The sequence below is a fragment of the Micromys minutus genome (genome assembly GCF_963924665.1).
Source record: "Micromys minutus genome assembly, chromosome: 2".
Lineage (NCBI taxonomy): Eukaryota > Metazoa > Chordata > Mammalia > Rodentia > Muridae > Micromys > Micromys minutus.
Window position 1 is genome coordinate 93,649,538 of NC_137971.1, and position 24,687 is coordinate 93,674,224.

The 24,687-nt window shown below is 51.3% G+C and overlaps 1 protein-coding gene across 2 annotated transcripts in view; it reads right to left on the reverse strand.

The window, feature by feature from the left end:
• PDE2A (phosphodiesterase 2A) overlaps positions 1 to 24,687 on the reverse strand; it is a 61,172-nt gene that overhangs the window by 12,857 nt on the left and 23,628 nt on the right. For both annotated transcript variants that reach the window (XM_080913229.1, XM_080913230.1), the window contains 4 exons: positions 17,886 to 17,975; positions 14,851 to 14,939; positions 4,492 to 4,601; positions 3,616 to 3,671 (listed from right to left, as the gene is read on the reverse strand). In XM_080913229.1, the coding sequence (XP_080769355.1) occupies positions 3,616 to 3,671; positions 4,492 to 4,601; positions 14,851 to 14,939; positions 17,886 to 17,975 (345 nt within the window). The remainder of the gene's footprint in view (positions 1 to 3,615; positions 3,672 to 4,491; positions 4,602 to 14,850; positions 14,940 to 17,885; positions 17,976 to 24,687) is intronic.

Here is a 24,687-nt window from a genome sequence, read left to right on the forward strand (position 1 = left end):
GGCACAGATGGAGGAGACCAGCAGGTTCTCAGGAAGTTCACAGTCTGACCAGGAGCAGGATGAGTCAGGGTGTACTTGGGAGGGGGTGTGGGACCTTCTACCTGTGGGGGTTGGGTGCACAGACAACCTGAACTGTGAACCTTAGAGGGAATGGGATCTGGGAGGCTGTCCTGGTTTGGTGCCAAGTGGGAGGTATATGGGAAGATGAAGTCCCTGGGGGAGGGACTAAAGCCCATGGAGCCATAGAGGGAAGGGCTTAGAATTTGGGATTTAAGATGCTATGGTAAACTTTAGCATTTGACAGCGGTTATCTGTGGGATGGAGGGTAAATGCCAGGAAGACCTGGAGGAAACTTGGGGGGTGGGGCTAAGGACTGAGTTGAAGCTTAAGCTGGAAATGGGTGTCTGAGGGCATCTGAGGCAGCTGCATGCTGTTTACATAATTATGCTGGCCTTTCATGATTAGTATGTAGAAGAGAGTCCCTCCTGGCTCCTTCTACACCTGGACCTATTTCTCAGGACAAGGGGCAGTTGGGACCCCTTTAGAGCTGGGAGTAGGGAGGAACCAACTCCTTGGTTTTCCAAAGGCCTGGACCCAGGTGCAGAGCTGTGAGGCTGAAAATGCTGAGGGTAAACTGTGGTGTTCCCTCGTCCCAGCATGCACTGCTGGGCTGCCTCAGTCCACCCACTTAGCATGTGCTCAGACACACACAGGTACTCACTGGAAGAACCTCAGGCTCCTTCACATGCACACACTTGTATTCACTCCTCCACTGAAACACACACACACACAAACACACACACACACACACACACACACACTCCTCCAGTGTCCACACCATCTATATAAGTACATACTCAAGAAATTAGTTTATACACCCAAGAGCCACACCCATACTTCCAACAATCCATAACACAACCAGTTCATCTCCCCAACACACTCACGTGGTTAACATTTACCCTTATAAAGGTTAATGTTCAGGTGGGTGTCTGGGGTTCAGTGGGAAATGCTAATCAGTGGGCCCCAGTGTTTAGAGAGAATTAAAAACTTGGTCAGGCTACCCGGCCCAGCCTCATCAAGTTCAACGTGACGAACGGCACGAACGCCCTATTCTCGTGCAAGGAGATGAGAAGCAGGCACAAATCATGCCTCATGTGCCAGAGACCAAGAGCCGCCCACGCCTCAAAGACACTTATTATCCCAGAACTGAAAAACAGAGTAAGAGACTCTCCACACAAAGAATCTGCAATCAAGGCGCCTTGAACTGAGCAGGGAGAGCTCAGAACTCAAGCACACAGCTGTGCACCTGAACTGCACGCGTCTTAGCAGGTCCTCTGCTGACTGCAGCTCCATCAAACCCAATGCTTCCTCACAGGACCCCCTGGTCTGCTGGGGAGGGTGCGTGTCTGCAATCCTCCCTTACTTCCGCCACCTGTTTCGTGCCCTCCAGACTAACCATCTGAAGGCAGGAGCAGATGACCTATTTTGGTCACTTCTGTGTTCCCAGGGCATAGCACACAGTGCTCGATACCTAATAGGAAGAGTTCTTGGATGGATGCGTGTGTACGTGCATGCGTGTGTGCGTGCGTGGAGATGCATGTGCATGTGTAGATTATAGACACCACTAGCAAAGACCCTGGAAAAAGTCAGAGTTATCATGGTCCTCCCTCTTCCTCTGCCCCCTCTACCTTCAGGACTGGGTAGCAGCTGGGTACCCCGTGGCTGCCTGTGCTGCCTCTGGGAGAATGAAAGATCCTGTGACCCAGGGAGCAGCTGTCAGATGCGTGTGCCGTGGGGAGCAGGCATCCGAAGAAGTGTGTTTCTACCTGACTGGGAAGATTCGGGCTTAGAGAACTGGACGGTGAGATGCTTTAAAATCTTTTCAAGAGCTCTTCGCTGTCAGGATCTTTGAGGAGACAGATGAGAGGATGTCTGTCAGAAACTTCTGGGCCCCAGGTAACATCTTCCTCAGTAGTACACATCTTACACTTCAGCCTGGCTGGATCACACTCCTCCCCCTGCACCCCACCCTCTCCTCTCCTCTCCCCCTGACTTGGCTCATGCTGTTCCCATTGTCCTTTCCCTCCCCAGCCTTCCCACCTCCTACCTACACCCCAAAGCCTCACTCAAATGCTCCCTCCATTGGGGGGTATGGGGCACCCCTTGCTGCTCCAGTTGTACCACCTTAGCACCTGCTGACAGCAATTTTTTTGTTTGGCTCCTGGGGGCCTGAGGGTGTCCCTGCCTGTCCCCAGGCTGAAAGCTCCATGAAGTAGAAATGGCTGTTTTCAGCACCCAGATGGTGGCTGGCTGACTACACCGGCACTTCCTCTCTCTAGGAAGCTGAAGCCCAGAGCCCCGGCTTGACAGTAGCCAAGGCGAGCATGGTAACCATCCCTCTGTTGTCAAGATGAACAACTTTCCGAAGGTCTTCACCTTGGGGAAATGCTCTCCTTCCCACCCAAGTCCTCGCTGTATCAAAGTGAGGACAGGGCTTGCAAGGAGCCTGGCACCCCCGGAACCTGTTCTGACTACAGAGAAGGTGGGCTGAAACCACTGTCTCCCCACCCCAGCTTACCAAGAAACTGGGCAAGAAGTAGGGTATGAGAGTTCTGTCCCCAGCAGGAGCCTCACCCGGGAAACACAAACTGAGACTGGGGATCAGTAAGGATGATTCTGGGCTTCCTCCATCAGGCAGATGGGACCTGGTGTCAGGGAGTCAAACCAAGCACCTCACCCCAGTGAGTGTCTGCCCCCTCCAATCCCACTGCCTGCCCTGCAGCTCAGGGAAGGTCAGGCGCCTCAGAAACCTCTAATTCCCTTTTAATAAGATCAGGAGGAGTTCCTTGGAGCCTAATTTATTTGTCTGGGGAACCACCACCCTGATGCTGGCAGCTTACCGGTTACTTTGGCTTGGGGTGCAAACCCTTTCCTGGGACAAGACAAAAATGTTGGCTTTCATCTCCATACGGGAAGAGTAATAGAACCTTTGCTGACAAGGTTCAGCCCACCTCTCTACAGAGCTGTGAAGCAGAAGCCGGGGGGACCCTTTGAGGGGCAGCTGAGAGCATCCAGGAACCCAAGGAAAACAACCACTTGACTTCCCATGTGTCTCCACTTCTTTTCCCTCTGGTTTGCAGCTTTGAGAAGCATCTTGGTTGCTGCCTGTCACCCATCTTTCCTTAAGTCCCTATCCCCAGCAGCTCTGATACCTAAACTGTCTAAGTGTCTCTTGTGGGGACACTCTCACATCCCTTTCAGTGCCCTTTCGGTGTCTGTTGATCACAATCATCTCAGTGTGTCCCTGTCGCATAACCCATCCAGAAGAAGAAACTCATGAGGGCATAGCTTGGGTTACCCAATGGACCAGTGGCTTCTTCCTGCTGTGATGAGGTCTACCATTGGACTATGAAGGTGGCCCAGGCTCTGGTCAAGCCCTCATTTGCCTCTAATTTATCCCAGTGGTAGTGCACCTTTACATTCCCCCAATAAACACACACACACACACACACACACACACACACACACACACACACACAGACTCCAACCACAGCCCCCTCCCCATTTTCTCTCCCCCAACCTACCCACAACCCAGCCACTTGAACAGGCTCTTACCAAAATGACAGCTGCCACAGTTTCAGCCTCCTTGTCCAGCAGGGGTATGACCAGCACTGAGGGGAGGAGAGGGCAATGAGGTGGTCCTGCAGGCCCAGTGAGGACCCAGGGAAGGAGACAAAGATGCAGACAGAGAGGCCAGGACAAAGACTGAGAGACCCAGAGGCCCCGGCGAGACAGAGAGCAGACCTGAGTCAGTGACAGAAACAACCATAGCGACAACCCCTAGACAGAAGGAAGCCCCCTCACTTGACAACCTTCTTGTGATTCTCCCGGAAACCCTGGGAGGGAGGGAGAGAGGAAAGGAGGGAGGGAGGAAAGGAGGGAAGAAGGAAGGAGGGAGGGAGGCAGGGAAGGCTGAGCATCCTGGCTCTACAGGTAGGAAGCTGAGGTCCAGAAAGGTGTAGTGACTTGCCCAAGATCACTCAGCAAGTCAGGTCTCCTGACTCCCAGTCTTGTGCACTTTCCACATCGAGACAGAGGACAGAGACCTAGAGAGACTGAGACACGAGGCAGAGAGAGACATGGCGGACAGGGGGCATGAAGAGGACAAGAAAGAGACACAGACAATGACAGACAACAACTCCAGCCCCTCCGACAACGGGCACAGGCCCACGGCTACAGCAGCCAGCAGTCACTGAGACCCTCACACAAGCCATCTCGTCTTTGCCTCAAGAACACCCCCTCAAGAAAGATGCTGCTGTCCCATTTTACAGTCAGGGAATTAATTAGGCTTGCGGCGATTAGTAGCATGTTAGAAAATGAGAGACGAGAGAGCTGGAAACAGAGAACAAGGAGGAGACAGATGAGGATGGGTAGAACGCACTGGAAACAGAACCACAGCCTCCCTGTTCCTGTCTAGCCTCTAGTCCTTACCTTGTGTGTCGGGAGCCAGCGGAGCCACCAGCCTGGTCAAGGGCTTTCCTAGTAGGTCCGAAGGTCCCAGCCCACTGCAACTCAGCCGCTTCCGAGAGATCACAGCCTCTCTGAAAATAAGACATGGTCTCACCTCTCAGGTCCTGGATCAAAGAGGGGGTTGGGGCCACTCCCATCAACCCAGAGATACAAACAGTTGAACCCTGCACACAAGCCAGAGTCTAGATTAGAAGTTCTTAACCTGTGGGTTGAGACCCCTTTTAGAGCTCAAATGATCTTCTCACAGGGGTTACCTTAGATCATCAGAAAACACAGACATTTACAATTCATAACAGTAGCGAAATTACATTTACCAAGTAGCAGTGAAAATAATTTTATGGTTTAGGGTCACTGCAACATGAGGGACTGTGTTAAAGGGCTGCAACACTAGGAAGGTAAAGAACCACCTTTCTGGATGCTTTGCCTCAAGATGACACTAGGAAGGTCAAAATGAGAGCAGGACCCTGATCCTCGCCTGCCCCACCCATGTCCCGTGTAAAAAGTCAGGAAGCCACGGCCTAGCCTTCCATGTCTCTGGCTGGTGGATGTGGGAAAGATGTATGCATACAGCCCAGTGCAGATCCACAGGTAATAGAAAGCAGGAGAACACCAGGGCTCACGGTTAGGGGTGTCAAGTCAAATCCTTGACCTTAGGTGAGAGATCTACTTGAGCATCCCAGGAGGAACTGAAATTGAGGAGAGTACAAGTCTCCCGTTTGTTCAACAAGCTTTAGTGCTAAGCACGAGAGGGAGACACGGCAGGAACCAGCCTAGTTACAGTCACTGGGCATTCCCTGCACCAGCACAGTCATATCAGACCATGCACTTACATAGATGGTGTACCAGTTACTTTTCTTGATGCTGTAATGAAACCCTCGACAAAAACAACTCAAGGAAGGAAGGGCTTCTTTTGGTTCACGGTTTGAGGGAAGGCAGTGAGGGCAGCTCTAGGCGTGGCCATGGGAGTGTGAGGCGTCCATTGTCAGGATGCAGGGGGGAAAATTAGTGGTCATCTTGGCTTCTCATTGGCTTCTCTTTAAACTGACTTTGCATCCTCGACCATGGGGTGGCATGGTCCCTGTTCTGGGCGGGCCTTCCCTCTAGTTAAACATCCCACAGACACATCAGAGGTGTGTCTCCTAGGTGATGCCAAATCCAGTTGAGCTGACAATGAAGATTAACCATCACAAGCCCACCTGCTACCTAAACACATCACTTTAAATCATTCTTCCTTTGGTCCTCAAAGGCCACCTTACAATGGAAAATGTATGCACTTTATATGTAAAAGTTCTCAAAAATCCTAACACTGTTCAAAAGCCCAAACTCTGAGATCTTACCTGAAGTTCAAGGCAACCTCTGAACTGTACGCCACTGTAAAATCAAAAAAGCAACTCACATATGTCCAATATACAGTGGCATAGAATAAGCCTTCCCGTTCCAAAAGGAAGGACAAAGGACACCTAGCAAAGAAAGGTCAGATCAAAACGAGACTGGGTACTTGCAAAGCAAGCCACAGATCTCAAAGCTCTAGCATCTATCCACCCCTCCAGCTCAGCCACCCTTAGCAAACATATCCTTTCCTTGCACTGGTTCAGCTTCATGCCTGATGCTTTTCTTGGTGGATAATCCTCACATCTTCAACATTATAAGGTCTCCTTAAAACATGGGCTTCATTTTCAAATGTCATGCAATGGCCTCCCAGGACCTCCTTGCAGGGAATCTGACCCTGGAAAGCATTTCCTGTGCCCAGAGGCTTTATGGAACCTTGGTTCAAGCCTACATGGTCCTATGACTCTTATATTTTACATGTGCCAAACTGATACATGACGGATGACATTTTGGAGCTCTGATATCAGCTGATGACATTAGTCTGGCCCACTGCTACCACAGCAGTGGTAACTAACCTCTAACCTCTGTGCACTTTGGTGACTCCACTAGAAAAAAAAAGTTTCCCTAGTCGGTTGTTTTGAGCTGAGAACCTCTGGTGACATCCTCTATTCAGTCTTTTCCTTCAACAAATCCACATTTTTAAAAGCTAGAGCTTTCAAGAGCCCTCAGACCACATTTTCTATTGGTTCAGTGCAAAGCACAATGTTTCTGTTTAATGGTACAAATCTCTTGGACTTGTAGACACCTTCGACATTCACTATGTCTACAACTGCATTCACATCCCTTCCCTTGATAAGTTGCACATTTTCACATCTCTCTTCTTTGAATTTTCATTATAAATCTCTATAGGTGCAATGAGCAATACCTAGGACACAACCTGAGTGTTTTCAGATCATATATAAAACAAATGCCTTCTTGTCCTGTTCCCAATAGATTCCTCATCCCTATTGAAAAACCTTGTGAGACATAACTGTACTGATAACATTTACACTGGAATTCCGGTCTTCCAAACAAACACAAGAATTGTCTGTTAAGCTCCTTTTATAACCCTCTAGAGCTTCTCTAGCCTCCAGCCCCCAAAATATCCCAATCCTTCCCACAAGGCACCTAGTTCTAAAGACCTACAAACCATACGGTCAGGTTTATTACAGCAGTGACCCCACTTCTGGTACCAATTAGACTTTTTTCTTTCTGTGACAAAATACACATTAAAAATAACTTAAAGAAGGAAGGGCTTGTCTGAGCACACAGGGTGGTGTTGTGCTATCATGGCTGAGGTAGGTGTGGTGGTGAAAGCAGCTCCATTTGTTACAGCAGGATCGTGAGTTAACTGGTCACATTGTATCCACAGTCAGGGAGCAGAGAAAGACAGATGCTAGGGTCGAGCACACACAGGCAGAGTAGATTTTTGTTTCCTGCTAATGCTCTCTGGAAACACCTGCACATAGACATTGACCAGTGTCTCCTAGGTGATTCCAAACTCCAAACAATTTGGCAGTGAAGGTTAACCATCACATATTGACTCAGAATCCTTAACATCTCTAGGGGTTAAAAACTATTGCCATCTTCATTTTGAAGTAGAAGCTAAAGTCCAGACAGGTTAAGCAACCTATCTGTGATCACATAGCTAATAAGTGGTAGAGGGAAGCTTTGAACCCGAGCAGCAGGTACCAGATTTGGCTTTAATCACTATGCTTGGACAATACCAGAGGCATGTGGTATGTGAGCCTCAAGCAGGGCACATGTGGAGGCTAGAAACTGAGGCTAGAGAGGTTGGTTGTATGAAGAAGATTTTTCTCTGCCCTCCACAAACACCATCTTTCCCCCAGGCCTTTGGCTCTTCCTGCTTAATTAAGCACCTGATTTTTCACCAAATGTCACTCCCTGATGATTAATTGCCCTGGGTTCCTCATCTCTCACGAAACTTCCACGTATTGTGTTCATAAGAACTGGACAGAGACAAGCTGGGACTCTGGAGCGTGCAATTGGGTCATTAAAGGAATACACCACAGATTAGATGAGGAAAAGGGAGGGGTGGCCTGCAAGTCACCAAGTCAGCAGGTCATCTCTTGCCCTTCACATCCAGAGCCTGGGCTGTTCCAACTGCTTGAAACCAGGATGGCAGAAGCGCATCGGGAGCTATCTTTCCTCTTGACCAAATCAATGAAGGCTGGGGAATTTGGGAGTCTCAAACCCCACCATGCTAGTTGGCCCCAGACAAGTAGGAAGCGACAATGGGGTGATGCTCCCCACATTGATGGTCAGTAAACTCCGGAAGCTCACCCACCAGCCCACACTATCCCACTTTCTACCTCCAGAGCCACTTGCCCCCAGGATCCTGTGCACGTGGCCTCACACGTCTCTGGATCTGGTTCACAGCTCCAGACTCCAGAAACCCCAAGGCTACTTGGAGGTACCAGGGACACCCTGGATGTCCCTGAAGTGCAAAAAGATATTTTAGCCTGGGTGTGTCTCCTCTAGCTTCTTCCCTGTCAAAACTCCTGTGACTCATCTGTAGACTGCCCTAGCTGTCTTTCCTTAGCTCCCTTCAGTAATTGATGAGTTGTTCCCTATGTGTCACTCACAGCTGTACCCCACTCTCTATTCCAAGCTACTGCCCAGCCTCAGTGGAGATACTCTAACCCAGTCACTGGCCTCCTACCTGGGTTTCTAACTGTCCTCCTTAACAGAACGAGAATGTACTTCCCAGACAAGAGGTCTCATGGATACACACCGCAGTCTCCTATATGGCCCTTCTGGGTCAGCTTCAGCAGAGGGAGCTGACATGAAGGGTGGGACTCATGCCTGACTCAGGGACACTAGCATCATGTAGAGAAGGACATACAGAGCCACAGTGGAGTTAGGTACCAGAGCCATGACAAAAAGATGAAGAGCATGCCCAATCCATCCTCATATGGACTGGAAGTGGGGTAGAAAAGGTTTCCTGGGTCCTGAAGGACACACAGAGGTCATCCAGACAGATGGGCTAGATGAGCAGGCAGAGGGGACAGAATATATGAAGGCTCAAAGGGAAGGGTGACATATGTCTGCTAGAGAGTACAATCACAAGAAAGCAGGTTTGGCCGGACGGTGGAAGGCAAAGCCAAAGGGAGCCAGGGCCCTGGGGGGCTGGGTTTGATTCGGAGACAGAGGAAACCCAGACAGAAATTTGAGCAGGAAAAGACACGACTGAATTTTGTTTCAGATCCTTCAAGCTGTCTACCTGGGTGGACTTCTCACTAGAGAAAGAATATCTGACACCGGAAATCTAGTCTCAGTGGCCTTGGGACCAAAGGGGAGAGCCAGGCCATGACAGTACAGTGCAGCCCTGACTAGAACCATGCCCTCAGCAAACACCATGGCCTCCTCAAATCCAGAACTCTAAGGAAGTTTTGGCACCTTGCTCAGAGTTGTCTTCCCCTGGTCCTGTCACAGCATACAGCTCAGATGCGGGGATGTTACACACACTCCAATGGTGCCTGCTTTCTTGATCACATCCTTCCCAGAATATGCACTGCTTGAATGATCCACAAATGCCCACAGACTATAAATAAGGGTGCTGAGATGGGGGCTCCCCCACCCTGGGAGAGGCTTGCCTGTGGCTAGATCTCCGAGCTCCTCCTACTTCCTCCCTGCTATCTCCCAGGCTGGTGCTGGGGACAGGGGGCAAGGGACTCAACCACCGCAAACCCAGCTGCCCAAACTGAACGCCAGTGATGCACACAGTCTTGGTGCCAGGGTGGTCATGGCCTGTCCCACTGAAGAAAAAGACAGATGGGCACAGAGCGCAGAGAGGAACGGGCGTGGAGTTTATGACAGTTCCGTTCCTTTAACAACTATTTGTTTAATGGAGAGAGAATTGAGGGGGAAGCTGTGTGTGGGTAAGGTCAACAGCCTGGAAGAGCCACGTGTCCAGGTCCTTTCCACCTCCTGGAGCTCCTGCATCCTTCTCTGGTCTCCTCCTTTTGAGATCTGCCCATACCTGCTCTTACACTGAAAGCCCTCCTTTTCCAAGCCCCACTAAGCCCCAGCTCTAACCAAGCACCCCAGTCTCATACTGAGCTCACTCTTAGCCCTTTTCTACAAATTCCAACTTCTCCCTGACTCATTCAACTCTGATCCCTTCTTCTTACTGACCCTTCATCCCCACTGGGCCCCGCCCCCCTCGCTGTGGTCCTCACTGAGCCTCTGTCACCCCAACCCACCCCACTTTACTTGTTCTGCATGCCATCACTCAGTTTTTGTCCCTTGCTGATCCCTGCCCCCTCACTCAGCCTCTGTGGTGGTATATATTGACTGTCAGCTTGACAGGGTCTGGAATCACCTTGGAGACAAGTCTCTGGGCATGCGTGTGAGGCATTTTCTGGATTAGGTTAATTAATATAGGAAGACTCATTCTAAATGTGGGTAGCACATTCCGTGGGCTGGGATCTCATGCTGAATAAAAAAAGAAAGCTGGCTGGGTTCATGTATCCCCTCTTCTCTGCTTACTGACGGTGGATACGGTGTGGCCCGCTGCCTCCTGTTCCTGCTGCCATGCCTTCTCTGCCATGATAGACTATCCCCTAGACCATCTCACTGAACCCCATCATCTCACTGAACCCCATCATCTCATTGAACCCCCTTACTGAACCCCACCTTCTCACCGAACCCCTTTACTGAACCTCACCTTCCCACTGAACCTAATGCCTTCACTAAACCCCATCATCTCACTGAACCCCTTACTGAACCCTGACTTCTCATTGAGCCCCCCTCTTCTCACTGAACCCCCTTATTGAACTTCCTCATCTCACTGAACCCCCTTACTGAACTCCCTCATCTCACTGAACCCCCTTACTGAACCCCATCTTCTTACTGAACCCCCTTACTGAACCCTGCCTTCTCACTGAACCCCTTTACTAAACCCCATCTTCTCACTGAACCCCCTTACTGAACCCCCTCTTCTCACTGAACCCCCTTACTGAACCCCGCCTTCTTACTGAACCCCTTTACTGAACTCCCTCATCTCACTGAACCCCCTTACTGGACCCCATCTTCTTACTGAACCCCCTTACTGAACCCTGCCTTCTCACTGAACCCCTTTACTGAAGCCCCTCTTCTCACTGAACCCCCTTACTGAGCCCCCTCTTCTCACTGAACCCCCTTACTGAACCCCCTCTTCTCACTGAACCCCTTACTAAACTCCACCTTCTCACTGATCTTCTCTCCACTATCCCTCCATCCCTCCCTGAGCCTTGCGCTAATTTCTATGACCTTTCATCTCTCTCTTGAAGACAAATTAAGATCTAGGCCAGCACCTGGCTCTCCTCCGCCACAATGAGACTCCAGAAATGGGAACGGACAGTCAGTGTTCTCCAAGACAAACCAGATGGACACCCGGATTCTGCCATGAGAAAAGACCAGGTTTGCCATGAGGAAGTGCCCTGCCAATGGTAGCCAAGGCTATGCCCAAGTGACAGCTGGAAGGCAGTGGGGAAGCTGAGGTTTTGGGATGCCAAGATAATTGCCTGGTCAGGGTCTCAGACAGGCCAGGAGACCAGGGTGGAGAGCCTCAGGGTTTCTCTCCTCTCCAAACCAGAATTCCTGGTAAAGCCAGTAGAATTCGGGGCCGGACCAACCTCATCATTTTACAGAGGCCAGGGAGAAAGCAATAGGATTGTCATCACAGCAACAACGCCCTGAAGCCCAAGCGTCCTGCTTGCCAGTCCCAAACCCCACTGTGGACAGACTCTCCCTGGGAATGCTATGGTGACCAGCCCCTTATTGTGAAGCTTGGCTCTTCCTCATCGGCAGGGAATCCCTTGTGCGCGTCTCATGAAATGGGTGCTGCTGACCCTCGGAAGATGAGCAGGGAAGGATTAATGTGGGAGCAAAGAGAACAAGCCTGGGAAGACAGAAAGGCGAACCATACTTGAGCTCCTTGACTGGCGTGCTGTGAGCGCCCTCGGAGTGGACAGAGCTCCACCCTGCCTCTCCCTAACACCACCATAGCTCCTTTCCGACCCAGCCTCCAGTCACACCTGCTGCTGTTTGCCACCAAAAGCTCTGTTTCCTGCCGGATCACCCCTCCCCCACCGCCGCCCACGTAGCCGCACACAGGCAGCTGCCTCCACTGTGTCTTGATGGTCATACTTGAGAGAAGCCTGTCCCCCCAGTCCCACCCACTTCAAAGAAAAAGAGACTGAGGTCAAAGGGAAACTCATTTCCTCAAGATCAACCAAGGTCGGTCTTCGTTTGGGCAGGCATACGGCTAGGCTAGAATCCAGGCTCATCTGCCTTCCACATGCCTGGATCTCACTCTTCACTCTGCTGGGAAAACTCGAGAATAGGGCTCATACCACCCCTGGGCCCATCAGCCCTAGTGGTGGCCCTGAGCTCACTGAGGTCCCATACACCAGACACAAGTACGGGTAAGGCAGAACAGATAAGGGAAGAGGGTGCTAGCTCGAGACCTTACTCCTAGTGCTTACTGGCCTGAGTGTGCCCTAAATTCTGTGCTCTGAGATGCCAGTCCTCTACCCATTTGCTCTTTCTGACTTCTGGAATCCCTAGGTTTTTTTTTTTTTTTTTTTTTTTTTTTCTATCCCAGTAGGCATTATCCTCCCGTCTCGATGTATTTGGAAATAATTGCATTTGAACGGTTACTTTTAATTGTCTTTCCCAACGGCTGGCTTTACTTGATATGCAGAGGATGCTGACGAGGCTGCTAACCGGCCGCACTGCAGATACCACCAACCCCCGACAGGAGCAGGGCCAGGAGCATCAGAAAGAGCAAGCTCCACGGGAGGCTCCAACCTGTCCCTTGAGCCTGCCATTCTGCACATCTCTTCTCAAGCCCCCAGGAATGCCTTCCCTGACTGCTGGGAGACTTCCTGGAACAGGCAGGGGGTGAGAGGGACTGGCTCAGGGAGAAAAGAAACACACATAGCAGCTTTTTTGGGTTGGTTGGTTTTTGAAACATGGTTTCTCTGTGTAGCTCTGGCTGTCCTAGGACTCACTCACTCTGTAGACCAGGCCTCAAACTCACAGAAATTGCTTACTTCTGCCTCCCGAGTACTGGGATTAAAGGCATGTGCCCCCACAGCCCAGCCCAGCTTTCTTATCTTTTAAAAGATTCAAAAAATCTGGCCTAGTTGTGGTATAGCTACTCAGGAGGCTGAGGCAGGAGATGAAAACCAGTGAGACTAGCTCAGGCCACAGAGTGAATTCTAGGCCAGTAGCCTGGGCCAATTACTGAGACCCTGTCACAAAATAAACGTCCAAGCATGTGCACTGGAGGATGAACTCAGTAGAGCCCAGCATGCATGGGGTTAGGGTTCAATTACCAGTACTGCTTAAAAGTGGTTGCACCTCCAAATGATGACGGAAGTACCACTGTTGTCACCATGCAAAAACCCCCAGATAGGACACAGGCTACAAGGGGCTGTGGCTTTGTTCCCTGTAGCCCTCTAAGGGAGAAGTTGTGAGCAGAAACTGAAAGGGAAAGTGTCAGCCCTCCCCCACCTCAAAGATCTGTGGCAGAACAAGGGAGAGGACAGGCTCAGGGCTGGTGGCGGGGCCACCGTCCTAGAACCCAGGGTATCAGGGACCAAAAAAGATCCAGGACCATGAGGCTGGCATCTCCAGACAGACTTCTCCCAGGACTTCCATGACTAAGAGTTGGCAGGGTAGCAACTCTGGCACTGTCGAAAGAGCTGCAGGCTGAACCGAAACAGCACAGCTTTCTGAAATCAGCTTCACTGCATTGCAACCACGACGCCCCTCTGCTCCTCACTCATTGCTCCCACAGTCTTTAGATAACAAGGATGGGTCACCCAGACCTGTCACCTCCCCACCCCCATGGAGACCTGTGTCTTGGGCCCAGCTTGGTCTCACGACTGGCTTGTGATCTTCAACATGTCTCTCGATGCATCTTTACTGGGAAGATGAGGCAGGTGAACTCACTGGGCTCAGAGGTATCAGGGACCAACAGGTGCTGAGCTCTGGGCTCTGATAGCCATAGCAGATGACACACAATCACTTAATTCTCCTAACATCCCCATAAACACTACTGCCACCACCATGTCTCCAAAGAGCAAAGCAAAGTGGAACCACACGACAGAGGACGTCTGGTCTTCATAAGGTTACGCAGTTGGTACACAGGGAGGTGGGATTTGAACTTAGGTAGTAGAGGTCCAGAAACTTCTAATCTTAGGTACAGGAAGCTGCCACTGTGTGTTCCTGCAGCCCAGGTGTACTGGGATCCTAAGCCCAAGCCTCATGGGTAATGATCATGGCCTCTTGGGGTTGGCACTGAGATTCTTCAGCCCCCTTCCACCCACCCCTCCTGCAGCCACCTTCCACCCACCCCCTCCTGTAGCCCCCTTCCACCCACCCCCTCCTGCAGCCCCCTTCCACCCACCCCCTCCTGCAGCCCCCTTCCACTCACCCCTCCTGCAGCCACCTTCCACCCACCCCCTCCTGTAGCCCCCTTCCACCCACCCCTCCTGCAGCCCCCTTCCACCCACCCCCTCCTGCAGCCCCCTTCCACCCACCCCTCCTGCAGCCCCCTTCCACCCACCCCCTCCACTCCACTCTAAGAAGCCACGGGGACCTAGAAGAGCTCTACGGGAGCTGGACATGGTGGATCCCATCTATAATGACAGCACTTGGGAGGCTGAAGCAGGAGGATGACTGTAAGTTCAGAATTAGCCTGGGCTACACTGTGAAACTTTGTATTAAAAGAAAAGAAATTCTGTGACAAAGACTCTATGAAGAGAGAACCCATCCCACTCAATACAGCCCCAACACAGGAGGACATATTACTTCTGAGGGGACCCACCAGGCAGGTAGACTGAAGTTGGGGGTCGACCAGATGATCTTAGAAGATGCCTCAACCCTGAGATCTCTCGGCAGTGCCAGAGGGCAAAGGATGGGCAGAAACTGACTTACCGGATTTTTCCTTCCTGTGGCAATTCATGAGGAGGGTCCTCACACACCAGCCTGGACTCCCCGTCTAGCAGGTAGGTGTAGACGGTTTCCTAGAACCAAAGGCACTTGTGAGACTCTCCAGAGAGGTTGCTCAGCCCTAATCTGCCCATGGCAAGGCCATGGGGGCCTGGGAGCCAGAACTTGGTAGTTTGGGAAGGGGCTCTGAGCTGGCAGAGATCCATGGGTCTGCAACTCAGTCCACAGTGTGAGCCAATCACACCCAAACCTTGAACTCCAGGCTCAGGCATTTGGTAAGCCATACTTGGTATGGCATTCAGGCTACACTGGCTTAGGATGCTCCCTGCTTCCAATAACCCGGTGATCCAAGCCAAGAAAATATAGCCAGGGCACCGTGCTTGTAATCTGTGGGACTCTGGAGGGCTTCCTAGAAGAGGCAGTCTTTTAGCTATGACTGGCCACAGTTGGGATGTGGATGAGTCTCGGAACTGACCAGCACAGGAAGGCCAAGTGGTACAGGGAGCAAGGAGCATTTCAGAACATACAGTGAGGTGAAGGGGAGTGGGGTATGGAGGGCTGAGGTTGGAGGGCCTTAGAACGCTGGGGGCAGACACAGTAAATTCACGTTTTAGATCAACCATTGCTCACAGTGAGCTGGAAGCACTGGCTGGAAGTTTGTCGGGTCTTTGGTTCCAAGATCCTCCCTCCCTAGGACAGACCAGTCTCAACTGCAAGCCTTGTCCTGGCAGAAGCTGGCGTCGCACAGACAAAGATCTACTTCCCTACATGGGGACCCTTAGAGGTCCTGGCCAATCCCCATGAGTGTCGGCTACACTCTCCCTGGAAGCTGAGGAATCCTTTCTGCTGAGGGTGGCAGGGAAGGCTTCAGGGGGAGCTGTTGAAGGCTCTCCCTCAGGAAGTGTGGGATCCTCAGCAGACTGAGAAGCCACAGCCCTGCCAGTTGCTTTTGTGGCCGTTGTATATTCTACAGGGGATTCCCTACCATGACCTCCCGTGACACTGAACTGGGCTCAGTTGTCCTAACATGAGGTAGGGATCACAGGACCAAGGAGGGTAGGAGCAGCCTCTGGCCAGGTCCAGAGCCCCTTTGGCCCCGGTGAAAGGTCTCTAAGCTCGAATTGGGTTTTGTTTGAGGTATTTTTGTTTTTGAGACAAGCTTTCTCATGTTGCTCAGGATGGCCTCAGACTCACTGTGTAGCTAAAGCTGGCTGAGGACTTGTGGCAGTCTTGCTAAGGCCACTTTGAGAGAGCTGTTACCCCTCATCTCTACCCTGCCCCCTCTCCATTAACCGATCAGGAGCTCTGGAGAGTTTTCTGTTTTGTTTTTGGGTGTTTTGGTTTGGTTTTGGAATTTTTTTGTTTGTTTGTTTGTTTTTATTTTTTACTTTTGGCTGAAACAAGTTGAGAACCTAGCAGGACACTCAGTGTCCACGGGTCCATCCTCTCCACAAAGAAAGGTGAGCAGCCTTGGGTGGCGGGGGCAGGAGCCCTTCACTTCCACATGTCCGCGCCTTCCACCCTCACGCTCAGCCATCCTGGTTAAATTTAGCCGAGTTTACTGGGTAGGAGGGTTGCTTTGCGTTTCGTACACATCAGCACCATCTGCACTGGGGCTGCCTGCCACAATGGGTGCTGATGAGGAAGCCAGGTGCTGCAGCTCTCCTCCTCTCCCAGCCCCCACCTCCCGGGGCCCAGCCCTCCCTACAGCCAAGCAGCGGCTCCCCCGGGCTTGGGCTCCCCCAGCCCACCACTGGCCCCTAGAGTAGCATCTCACTGCCTCTTAGACTTCAGCTGTCATCTCAGCCTCAGCTTTAGGTTGTAGTTAGCTGGGCACCAGGCCAATCACACACAACCTCCCTCTAACACACACACACACACACACACACCACTCAAGACTTGCAGGGCAGGCCCACAGACTCTGACCTGCCAGCCTCCTTCACCCTCACCCTCCAGATGTTCCTCCACCCCAGGGCAGATGTTGTCTCAGTCACAGCCCTCTCCCAAAGGATTTATTTTTGGGCGCCAACACACCACCCACTTCCTACCAATTTCACGCTCAATAAAGCTCAGTCATTAGCCCTCCTCTGAGGCGCTGAACTTCTAGGAGGTTTGGGGAAGACAGAGCTGAGGACAGGGAATAGGGGTGCATACATGCCAAGCCCCATTTGTCCTTGTCATGCTGTGTGTCCTTGGTGAAATACCCTCCCTCTCTGGGCCTCTGAAGGCTCATCCATCACCAGGGATGTTTCCTGAAACCAAAGCTGCCTTTGCTGGTGTGTAGAGTCGGGAGAGGATGTTCAAAGGGACTTAGTTTAGACCTTTCCTCCTCCAGGAAGTCTTCCATGCTCCTTAAGTTGATACAAAGTCTATTCTTCAAAGCTCCCTGTATCCCTCCAGCTGGCACCGTTGTGGCCTGCTGCTCTGACTCTGAGGCGCTGGTTCATCAGCCTCCTGCTTAAAGAATGAGCAATGGCTATTGGAGCCAGCAGTCCTAAGGGCAAGGACGGTATATAGTGCCCCCAACAAAGCGCTCAGAGTTCAGGTGACCCCTTGACCTATCGTACCCCTCATAGTGTTGTGATGGGACAGAGAGAGGCTTAAAGACTGCTAACTCTCCAGCCCTCTACATTTTTTTTTAAAAAGATTTATTTATTTTATGTATGAGTTCTCTGCAATGTATGCCTGCTTGCCAGACAGAAGAAGGCATTGGATCACATAGATGGTTGTAAGCTACCATGTGATTGCTGGGAACTGAGCTCACAAATTATGGGAGAACAGTCATTTGTCTTAACTGTTGAGCCATCTTTCCAGCCTCCTGCTTTAATTCAATACTAGATTCACATATTAAGAGTGAGTCCTCTAGGGCCTCCAAGATCTGATATCCAGGAAGTTCTCCTTCATGTCTATCCTCAATCTCCCCAGCTATATATGTTCCCAAACCCGAATGAAGGTCTGTCACGGTAAGCCCAGAGCTGGACAAAGGCTGAGAGAGGAGGGCAGGAAGGGAGGACACCTACCACTTTGGGGAGCACGGCTGAGAGGGCATCCTTGGCAGCCTGTCGCAGGCCAGCAAAGTCGATGACGGCGCCCAGGCTCAGCAAAGCATCCTGTAAGAGAGGAAAGAGTAGAAATGGTTCTTTCTGCCTGGTGGCCCAGGCAGAGTCCTGGGTCCAGGACTATGAGGTGAGCCCAAGATTTAGACGCTTGAGCTTAGAGCATCAGACTCCATTAAGTATTAAGGCCAAAGACTGCCCATGTTCCCTTGCCTTGCATATGGGGAAACCGAGGCTTCGAGATGGGCCAGATGCATAGTGAAGGCCTCACAGTGAGTTATGAAGTCAAGCCAAGAGTCAACATAGGCTTCCTGTCTGTAGGAAAGCAGCAAGTCTGGTATCTCTATGTTGGGGGAACTGTGGCTATACCCCAGTTTCAGCTGAGTTAGGGCTGGGTGGAAAGCAGCCAGCATGGGAGCTGGGGGCAGCTGAGCACAAAAGGCACAACAGACTTAAGCCACTGCAGGCAGGGAAGGCAAAGTCAGCCTTGACTGCCTCCTAGCCTTCCCCTCCCAGGAATAGGCCTCGTCCTTGGAGAGCCGGAACTGAGACAACAAAGGTCTCTTCTTCTTGCTCTATTAACTTGGCCAGAGCCACTGGGGATCAAAGAGAAAGGTAACGGAACAGGGGAGCAAGGCCAAGGCAGAATGGTGACTCACACCGTATCCACTCAGCTGTGCCTTCTCCCCAACCCTTGGAAGCCCTTCCTGATGTCTTCCCTGTGGGCCTGTGTTCAGAAAACAAATCTAGTAACTACGGGACGGAGGAGGCATGGCTTGTCTGGGCCCCATTCCTAGGAAAACAATGTTGAGCTGAGGTTCTTGGAGGACCCCATAGAATGCATGTAGCTGGTAAAGACAAAAACGCTGAAACAGCAGAGTTATATTCATGGAAAGTTGTTAGCCCAAATAGGGGGTGTGCAAATTCCTCACATTTTAAATGTGGCTAGACCATCCTCATTCCTTTTGTCCCAGATAAGAACAAGATGAGATTTATCCAAATGATATGACTCTTTTTTAAAAAAGATTTATTTATTTATTATACATAAATACACTGTAGCTGTCTTCAGACATACCAGAAAAGGGCACTAGGTCTCATCACAGATGGTTGTGAGCCACCATGTGGTTGCTGGGATTTGAACTCAGGACCCCTGGAAGAACAATCAGTGCTCTTAACCACTGATCCATTTCTCAATATGACCCTTTCAAGGTAGGAGTTAGGAAACCAAATTCAGCATATAGCTAAGACTGGATGGCGCATGGAGGCCCAGATTAACACTTCTCTGTTGTCAGACACCGTCCTCAGACACCCTAAAATGGAAGATTAAACTCTGTGGCCACTGAAGGGGCCCAAAGGATTTTACAGAAGTCAGCACAATCCAATGGAATATTAGGGGGCCTTTTTCCAGCACAGCCACACTGCGAAGGCTGAGGCCACTACATAAAGGGGCTGGGGTACTGGCTTCCCTTCCCTAAGGGTGGTCAAGAATGAGCCAAATGCTACCTGACAGAAAGGCTGCCGAGGACAGTCCTGTACTGGGGTCTGCGTGAAGCCTGGAGTCAGCTCCAAATGCCACAGTCAAGGCTCCTTGGTTGCGGCCACACACACACATACACACACACACACACACACACACACACACACACACGCTCGGTTTTCCCAGTGGGAAGGGCAATAGTTAAGTGTTGCCTTCCCCGCCCAGGCCTTGCTTTGGTCTCTCCCACTGTCAGGGGTGTACCACATGTAGGTCATGGCTGATGTCTATCCACTCTGGACACTGGAAGCAGTTGGTTCCAGACAACACGGTCCCTAAATCTGCTTGCTCGCAGCTCTCAGGTGCAGCTTGCACAGCGTCAGAGCCGCCCTTACATCAGAGCCTATCCTTGAAGACACCCAGCATGTCATCAGTCCTTTCTAGGTTCTCATGGCAACAGTTACTTCCTCATGGAGCACAGACCAGAGACACCCCTCCCTCCAATGCCTGCTCACACAGTACTGTCTAGACTACTATGTGCTCCCAAGGCTAAGGCTGAAGACCACAGAGGGAAGAGCCCATACCCTGAAAATCTTAAAAAATTTTTTTTTCTTGACCCACAGTCTCGAATGGAGCTTTAAGGACAAGGCTCCAGGTCTTGGTGTCCATGTAGACCTCCTAGAGGCAGGAGAATGGGCAAAAAAGGGACCTGGGAAGGGTCTGGCTTTTATGACATCTGCCATGTGTGTGCTAGGGAAACAGGAGTGTCAGCCAATGCAATGGAGCAATCCTTACATGCAAGAGAAGTTTCTGAAGCCACGGGCTACAGTAGGTATCTCCCCATTTGAGAGATGGAGAAACTGAGGCTTAAAGAGAAACAATGACCCATCTGTGGTGGACCAGAAATTACCCAAACCTCCAGATCTCCCACCCTATCTGAGCATATTCAGCACCCAACTCCTATCTCCCACCCCAAGGGCTTAGAGAGATCAGTGTGTCCTTTGTTCTGATTGGCCAGCTCCTCAACCTGCCCTTTGCTTTGATTGGTGGATGCTGTGAGCTGTCCTTTACTCCATTTGGTTGCTAGTTGTCTGGCCTTTGTTCTGATTGATCATTTTTCTGTGGAATTTTAGGCCAAGGGCGGGAAAATGGCGGTGGGGGTGAGCGTGGGGTGGGGATGAGAAAAGATGACTTGGGGAGAGTCGGGGCACCAGCAAGGAGGGGTTCTCCATCCTTGGCCAAGTAAGTAGGATACAGACTAGTGGAGTGGAGGCCCCAGGCCTGGCAGCCATCTCTCCGTCTGCTTTGGAGTCTGACCTGCCCAAGAATGAGGTGTTAGCTGCAGGAACCACTGAGGAAGACAGGCCGCTTCCGGCTTGGCACTCAGAGAAACCTGCACGGCTCGCTCAAATGCCACTTCCACCCTCCCTCCCATTCCTCCACTCAGGCCTGAGTGTAACTTAACCTCCGTCAGCTGGGGGAGGGGAGTTACGTTAGAACCCAGCCTGGGCACTGGGCAGAGCTGCAGCCTTGGGGGAAGGAGCAGCTGTGAATAGGAAATGGGGCAATTCCTGAAATGGAGGCACAGTAGGGAGCCAGCCTCAAACAGGGTTAGCACCCCAGGACTCTCAAAAGACAAGGGAGAAAAAAAGCATAGCCATTTCTACCCACAAGTCTGTCTGTTCCCCCCCTCACACACCCCACCGTGTGCCACATATACAGGCTGTCAAGTGTACACCTTAGCTCACACCTCCATGTAAATGGCTCATATATGCACACACAGAGAAATTCAGCCAAACATTTAATGAGTATAGTCAGAACTAATACTTAGGAGTATGCAAACACACACACACACACACACACACACACACACACACACACACACACACACGGGGGTGGGGCATAGCACGTGTGCACAGACACAGAGGCAGTCGTGTTTCCTGTCCTTACAGCTTTTGTGAACAAACACCAAATATCGGCATAACAAGCAGGCAATTTCCCAGACCCCAGGGGAGAGCCTGTGGTGTATAGACAAGAACAATGACTTCCAGTCCTGTTCCAGACTGACAACAGAGGCTCCATGTGGCCTTGAATACACCCCTTTCCTCTTCTGGACCTTGGTTTCCTCCTTAATGTAAAAGGGTCTTTCCACTCTGCTACATCTCTAGTTCTGTGGGGGTTTTTTTGTGGGGGGGGATTTGATGAGGATGAGCTGGTAGGTTGAAAAAGCAGGCAAATGGTGGATAAATGGATGGATGGATAAATGAGTGGGCGGGTGGATGGGTGAGTGAGTGAGTAGATGGGTAGATAGGTGAATGGATGGATGGAAAGATGAGTGGATGGATGGATGGATGGATGGATGGATGGATGGATGGATGGATGGATGAATGGATGGATGGATGGATGGATGGATGGATGGATGGACAAGTGAATAAATGTATGGGTGAATGGGTAAGTGAATGGATGGGTGTATGCTTGAATTAATGGATGGGTAGAAGGATAGATGGATGAATGTATGTATGTATGTATGTATGTATGCATGTATGGGTAGATGGGCAAGTGGGTGGAAAAATAGGTAGATGATGATGTGGGGAACTGGGCGATGGTGGGTATGCAAACAGATGAGCAGATGAGAAAGATCAGTAGATGGATGGATGATAGGTGGGTAGACAGGGAAATGGGTGAAGAGATAGGAACATGAAGGAAGGTAGATGGGTGGGTGAGTGGATGGGCAGGAAGATGGGAGGAGGGTCAGTGGTGGGTTTTGGACGTAGGCAGAAGGACAGACAGAGACCTTTTGCTCTCTGTCCCTTACCTGCGGTTCTGTACCTGCTGATACAGGCTGTGATCGCCATCAGCACCGCAGACAGCGCCATTGCCCTGTGCTGGTCTTTCTCCCCAGGGGAACCAGGTTTTCTAAGCAACCTGGGAGGTTGCCAGTTTTCTGAAGCCTGGGCCTAAATCAGCATTTGTGCGTTCGACTGGGGAGAACAGAGGGTCCAGACTGAATTGCTTCTAACTCCTTCATAAAAGCCTAAGATCATATGAAGACCAGAAACTTTGGTCTTCTCCCCTTTGGGACCACCATTAGGAACAGATGGCCTTGAGTCAGGGGTCACTGACAGAGGATTCAAGTCTATAACCCTCCATATCTTTCCTACCTCACAACCCCGCCATCTGCTCTCCCTGCTGCTGGCACCTGGACTCCCTACAAGAAAGTAATAACATCGAACTCCAGAGTAAGACCCAAACTGTACCCTGGAACCATCTTCCCGGATCCATCTTGCTGGCTCTGAGTCTCCTCCTGGCCTGAGGTTAGAGGCTGTCCTCACAGAATGGAATCTGATATCCTTCTCCAAAGGGAGACTCCCCTGGAGCTCCTCTGCCTGTCTGCTTCTTTTCATCCTGGGCCAGGCTCTTCTGGTGCCTCTGAGTGCCTGTTTGCCTCTCCCCATCATGCCCTAGTCTACGTCCATCTGTCACATACTGCTCTCCTGTCTTACCATGTCCTCTCCACCTCCACATCCTGGCTCTTTCTCCGAGAAGGCTTCTCCACCCACCCTCCTTCTCTTTCCTGCATGTTCCCTGCCCCCACCACTCCTGTCTCCCCTGCCCACTCCTCCCCCATATCTCCAAGAATCATCCTTCGAACATGGGAAGAGAACACCTACAAAGGGAGTGCACCCATGAATAGAGGCTCCAGAAAGTGACCAAGGTCGGGAAAACCAGGAGTCTGGAGCAGATGCCACCTGCCCCTTTTGTGTCTCCATCCTGGAGAATGGGGGAGTGCATCTACCTCTATGCCCAGAGCATGCCTTCCCTAGGCAGAGCCAAGGCTCAGTTAGAGCACTTAGTATAACTATTTAAGGGGACTCCTTGAGACTCAGAATAGGAAAGTCCCCATCCCAAGCCCAAACCCAGAACCCCAAGTTTCCTCTCTGGCGCCTCACAGCTGACCAGACACCAAGTCAGAAAACAGAGGAAGCAGATGAAGGCTCCTTTCCCTCCCCACCGCCCACGCCTGCCACCTGCCCAGAGAGCTGCCTCTAGCAGACCTGTCACCTGAAAATATTACAAGAGCTGCCTGTGTGTGCTAACACTTGCAGCCACAGACCTCCCCATAGCAAGGTTGAGCTAAGCCAGAGGCAAAAGGAAAGGGAAGAGGCTAGGTGACATTGGGCAACTCGGATGCAAATCGAGTCACCTCAAATGTCAATGCCCTGAGTGACTCTGGCTGTAGGGAAGGGAAGGTACCTTTCTCCGGCACTGGTTGTGGTTGTAGATGTCCCTGAGTGTTTCTCAAACTTTGACATACCCCAGAGTCACCTGGAGGGCTGCTGAAATACAATGTGCTGTCCCTACTCCCAGAATTTCTAAATCAGCTGGTCTTGGAAGAGGTCGATGAATTTGTACCACTAACCCCCTCAACTTCTAGCTGCTGCTGCTGCTGGCCTGAGAGGTGCCTTTTACTCACCCCACTTTAGAGGTGCAGGGGTGGGTAAAGACCAGGGTGTAGAGGAGGTAGACCCTGCTTCAGTGAGGGCAGCCCTGGAGACAACTAGGTGCTACCTCCCACGTGGAGAGACTCTACAAGAAAGATCCCCAAGGAGAAGAGACATAGAGTGAGGAAGGCGAGAAGCTGTGGTTATAGTTGAGTTGGTGACAAAGGGGCAAGTGGAAGGAGCCACCTAAATCTCAAGAGCCAAGCACTACTGGAAGGGTCTCCCATGCCCTCCTCCTGTCTCCCCCACCACCCTCTTTTGCCCACCATACCATCTTCTCCCTTAGCCCACCACCCTTCGAAGACTCTGGCTTCAGTTGTTACTCCAACAGGGCCGCGTCTCCAGCCTCCGAGCCACACTGGAGACACGTGCACTGTAGAATACACCTGCGCCTGTCCTGGCGCCTCCCCGGGGGAACCTCCACTCCCTGAGGGGGGCCCTTGGGCCTACTGTTGGTTTCTCTCATCCCATCCCATAGCCAGTTCCTCCTGGACTTCCCACTCCATCCCGACCAAGCTGAACTTCTTTCCCACCTAGGTCTTCCCACTATACTGACCCCCTTTAGAGCCATCCAGGGCCAAGTGTGGTGACAGAGAGCAGGAAGAAACCACTAGGGCAGGAAGGCAGGGGCTGTTAGTCTGACCTACTCTCCAGTCCAGAAGGGAAGGATTAGGGAAATGGGAGAAGGAGAGACACAAGAGCTGAGTATCAGGAGAAGGTGATGTCTTTGCCTGCAAGATGTATGATCACGATGAGCTAGGTCAGGCTTTGACTTCTCACCTCCTCCACC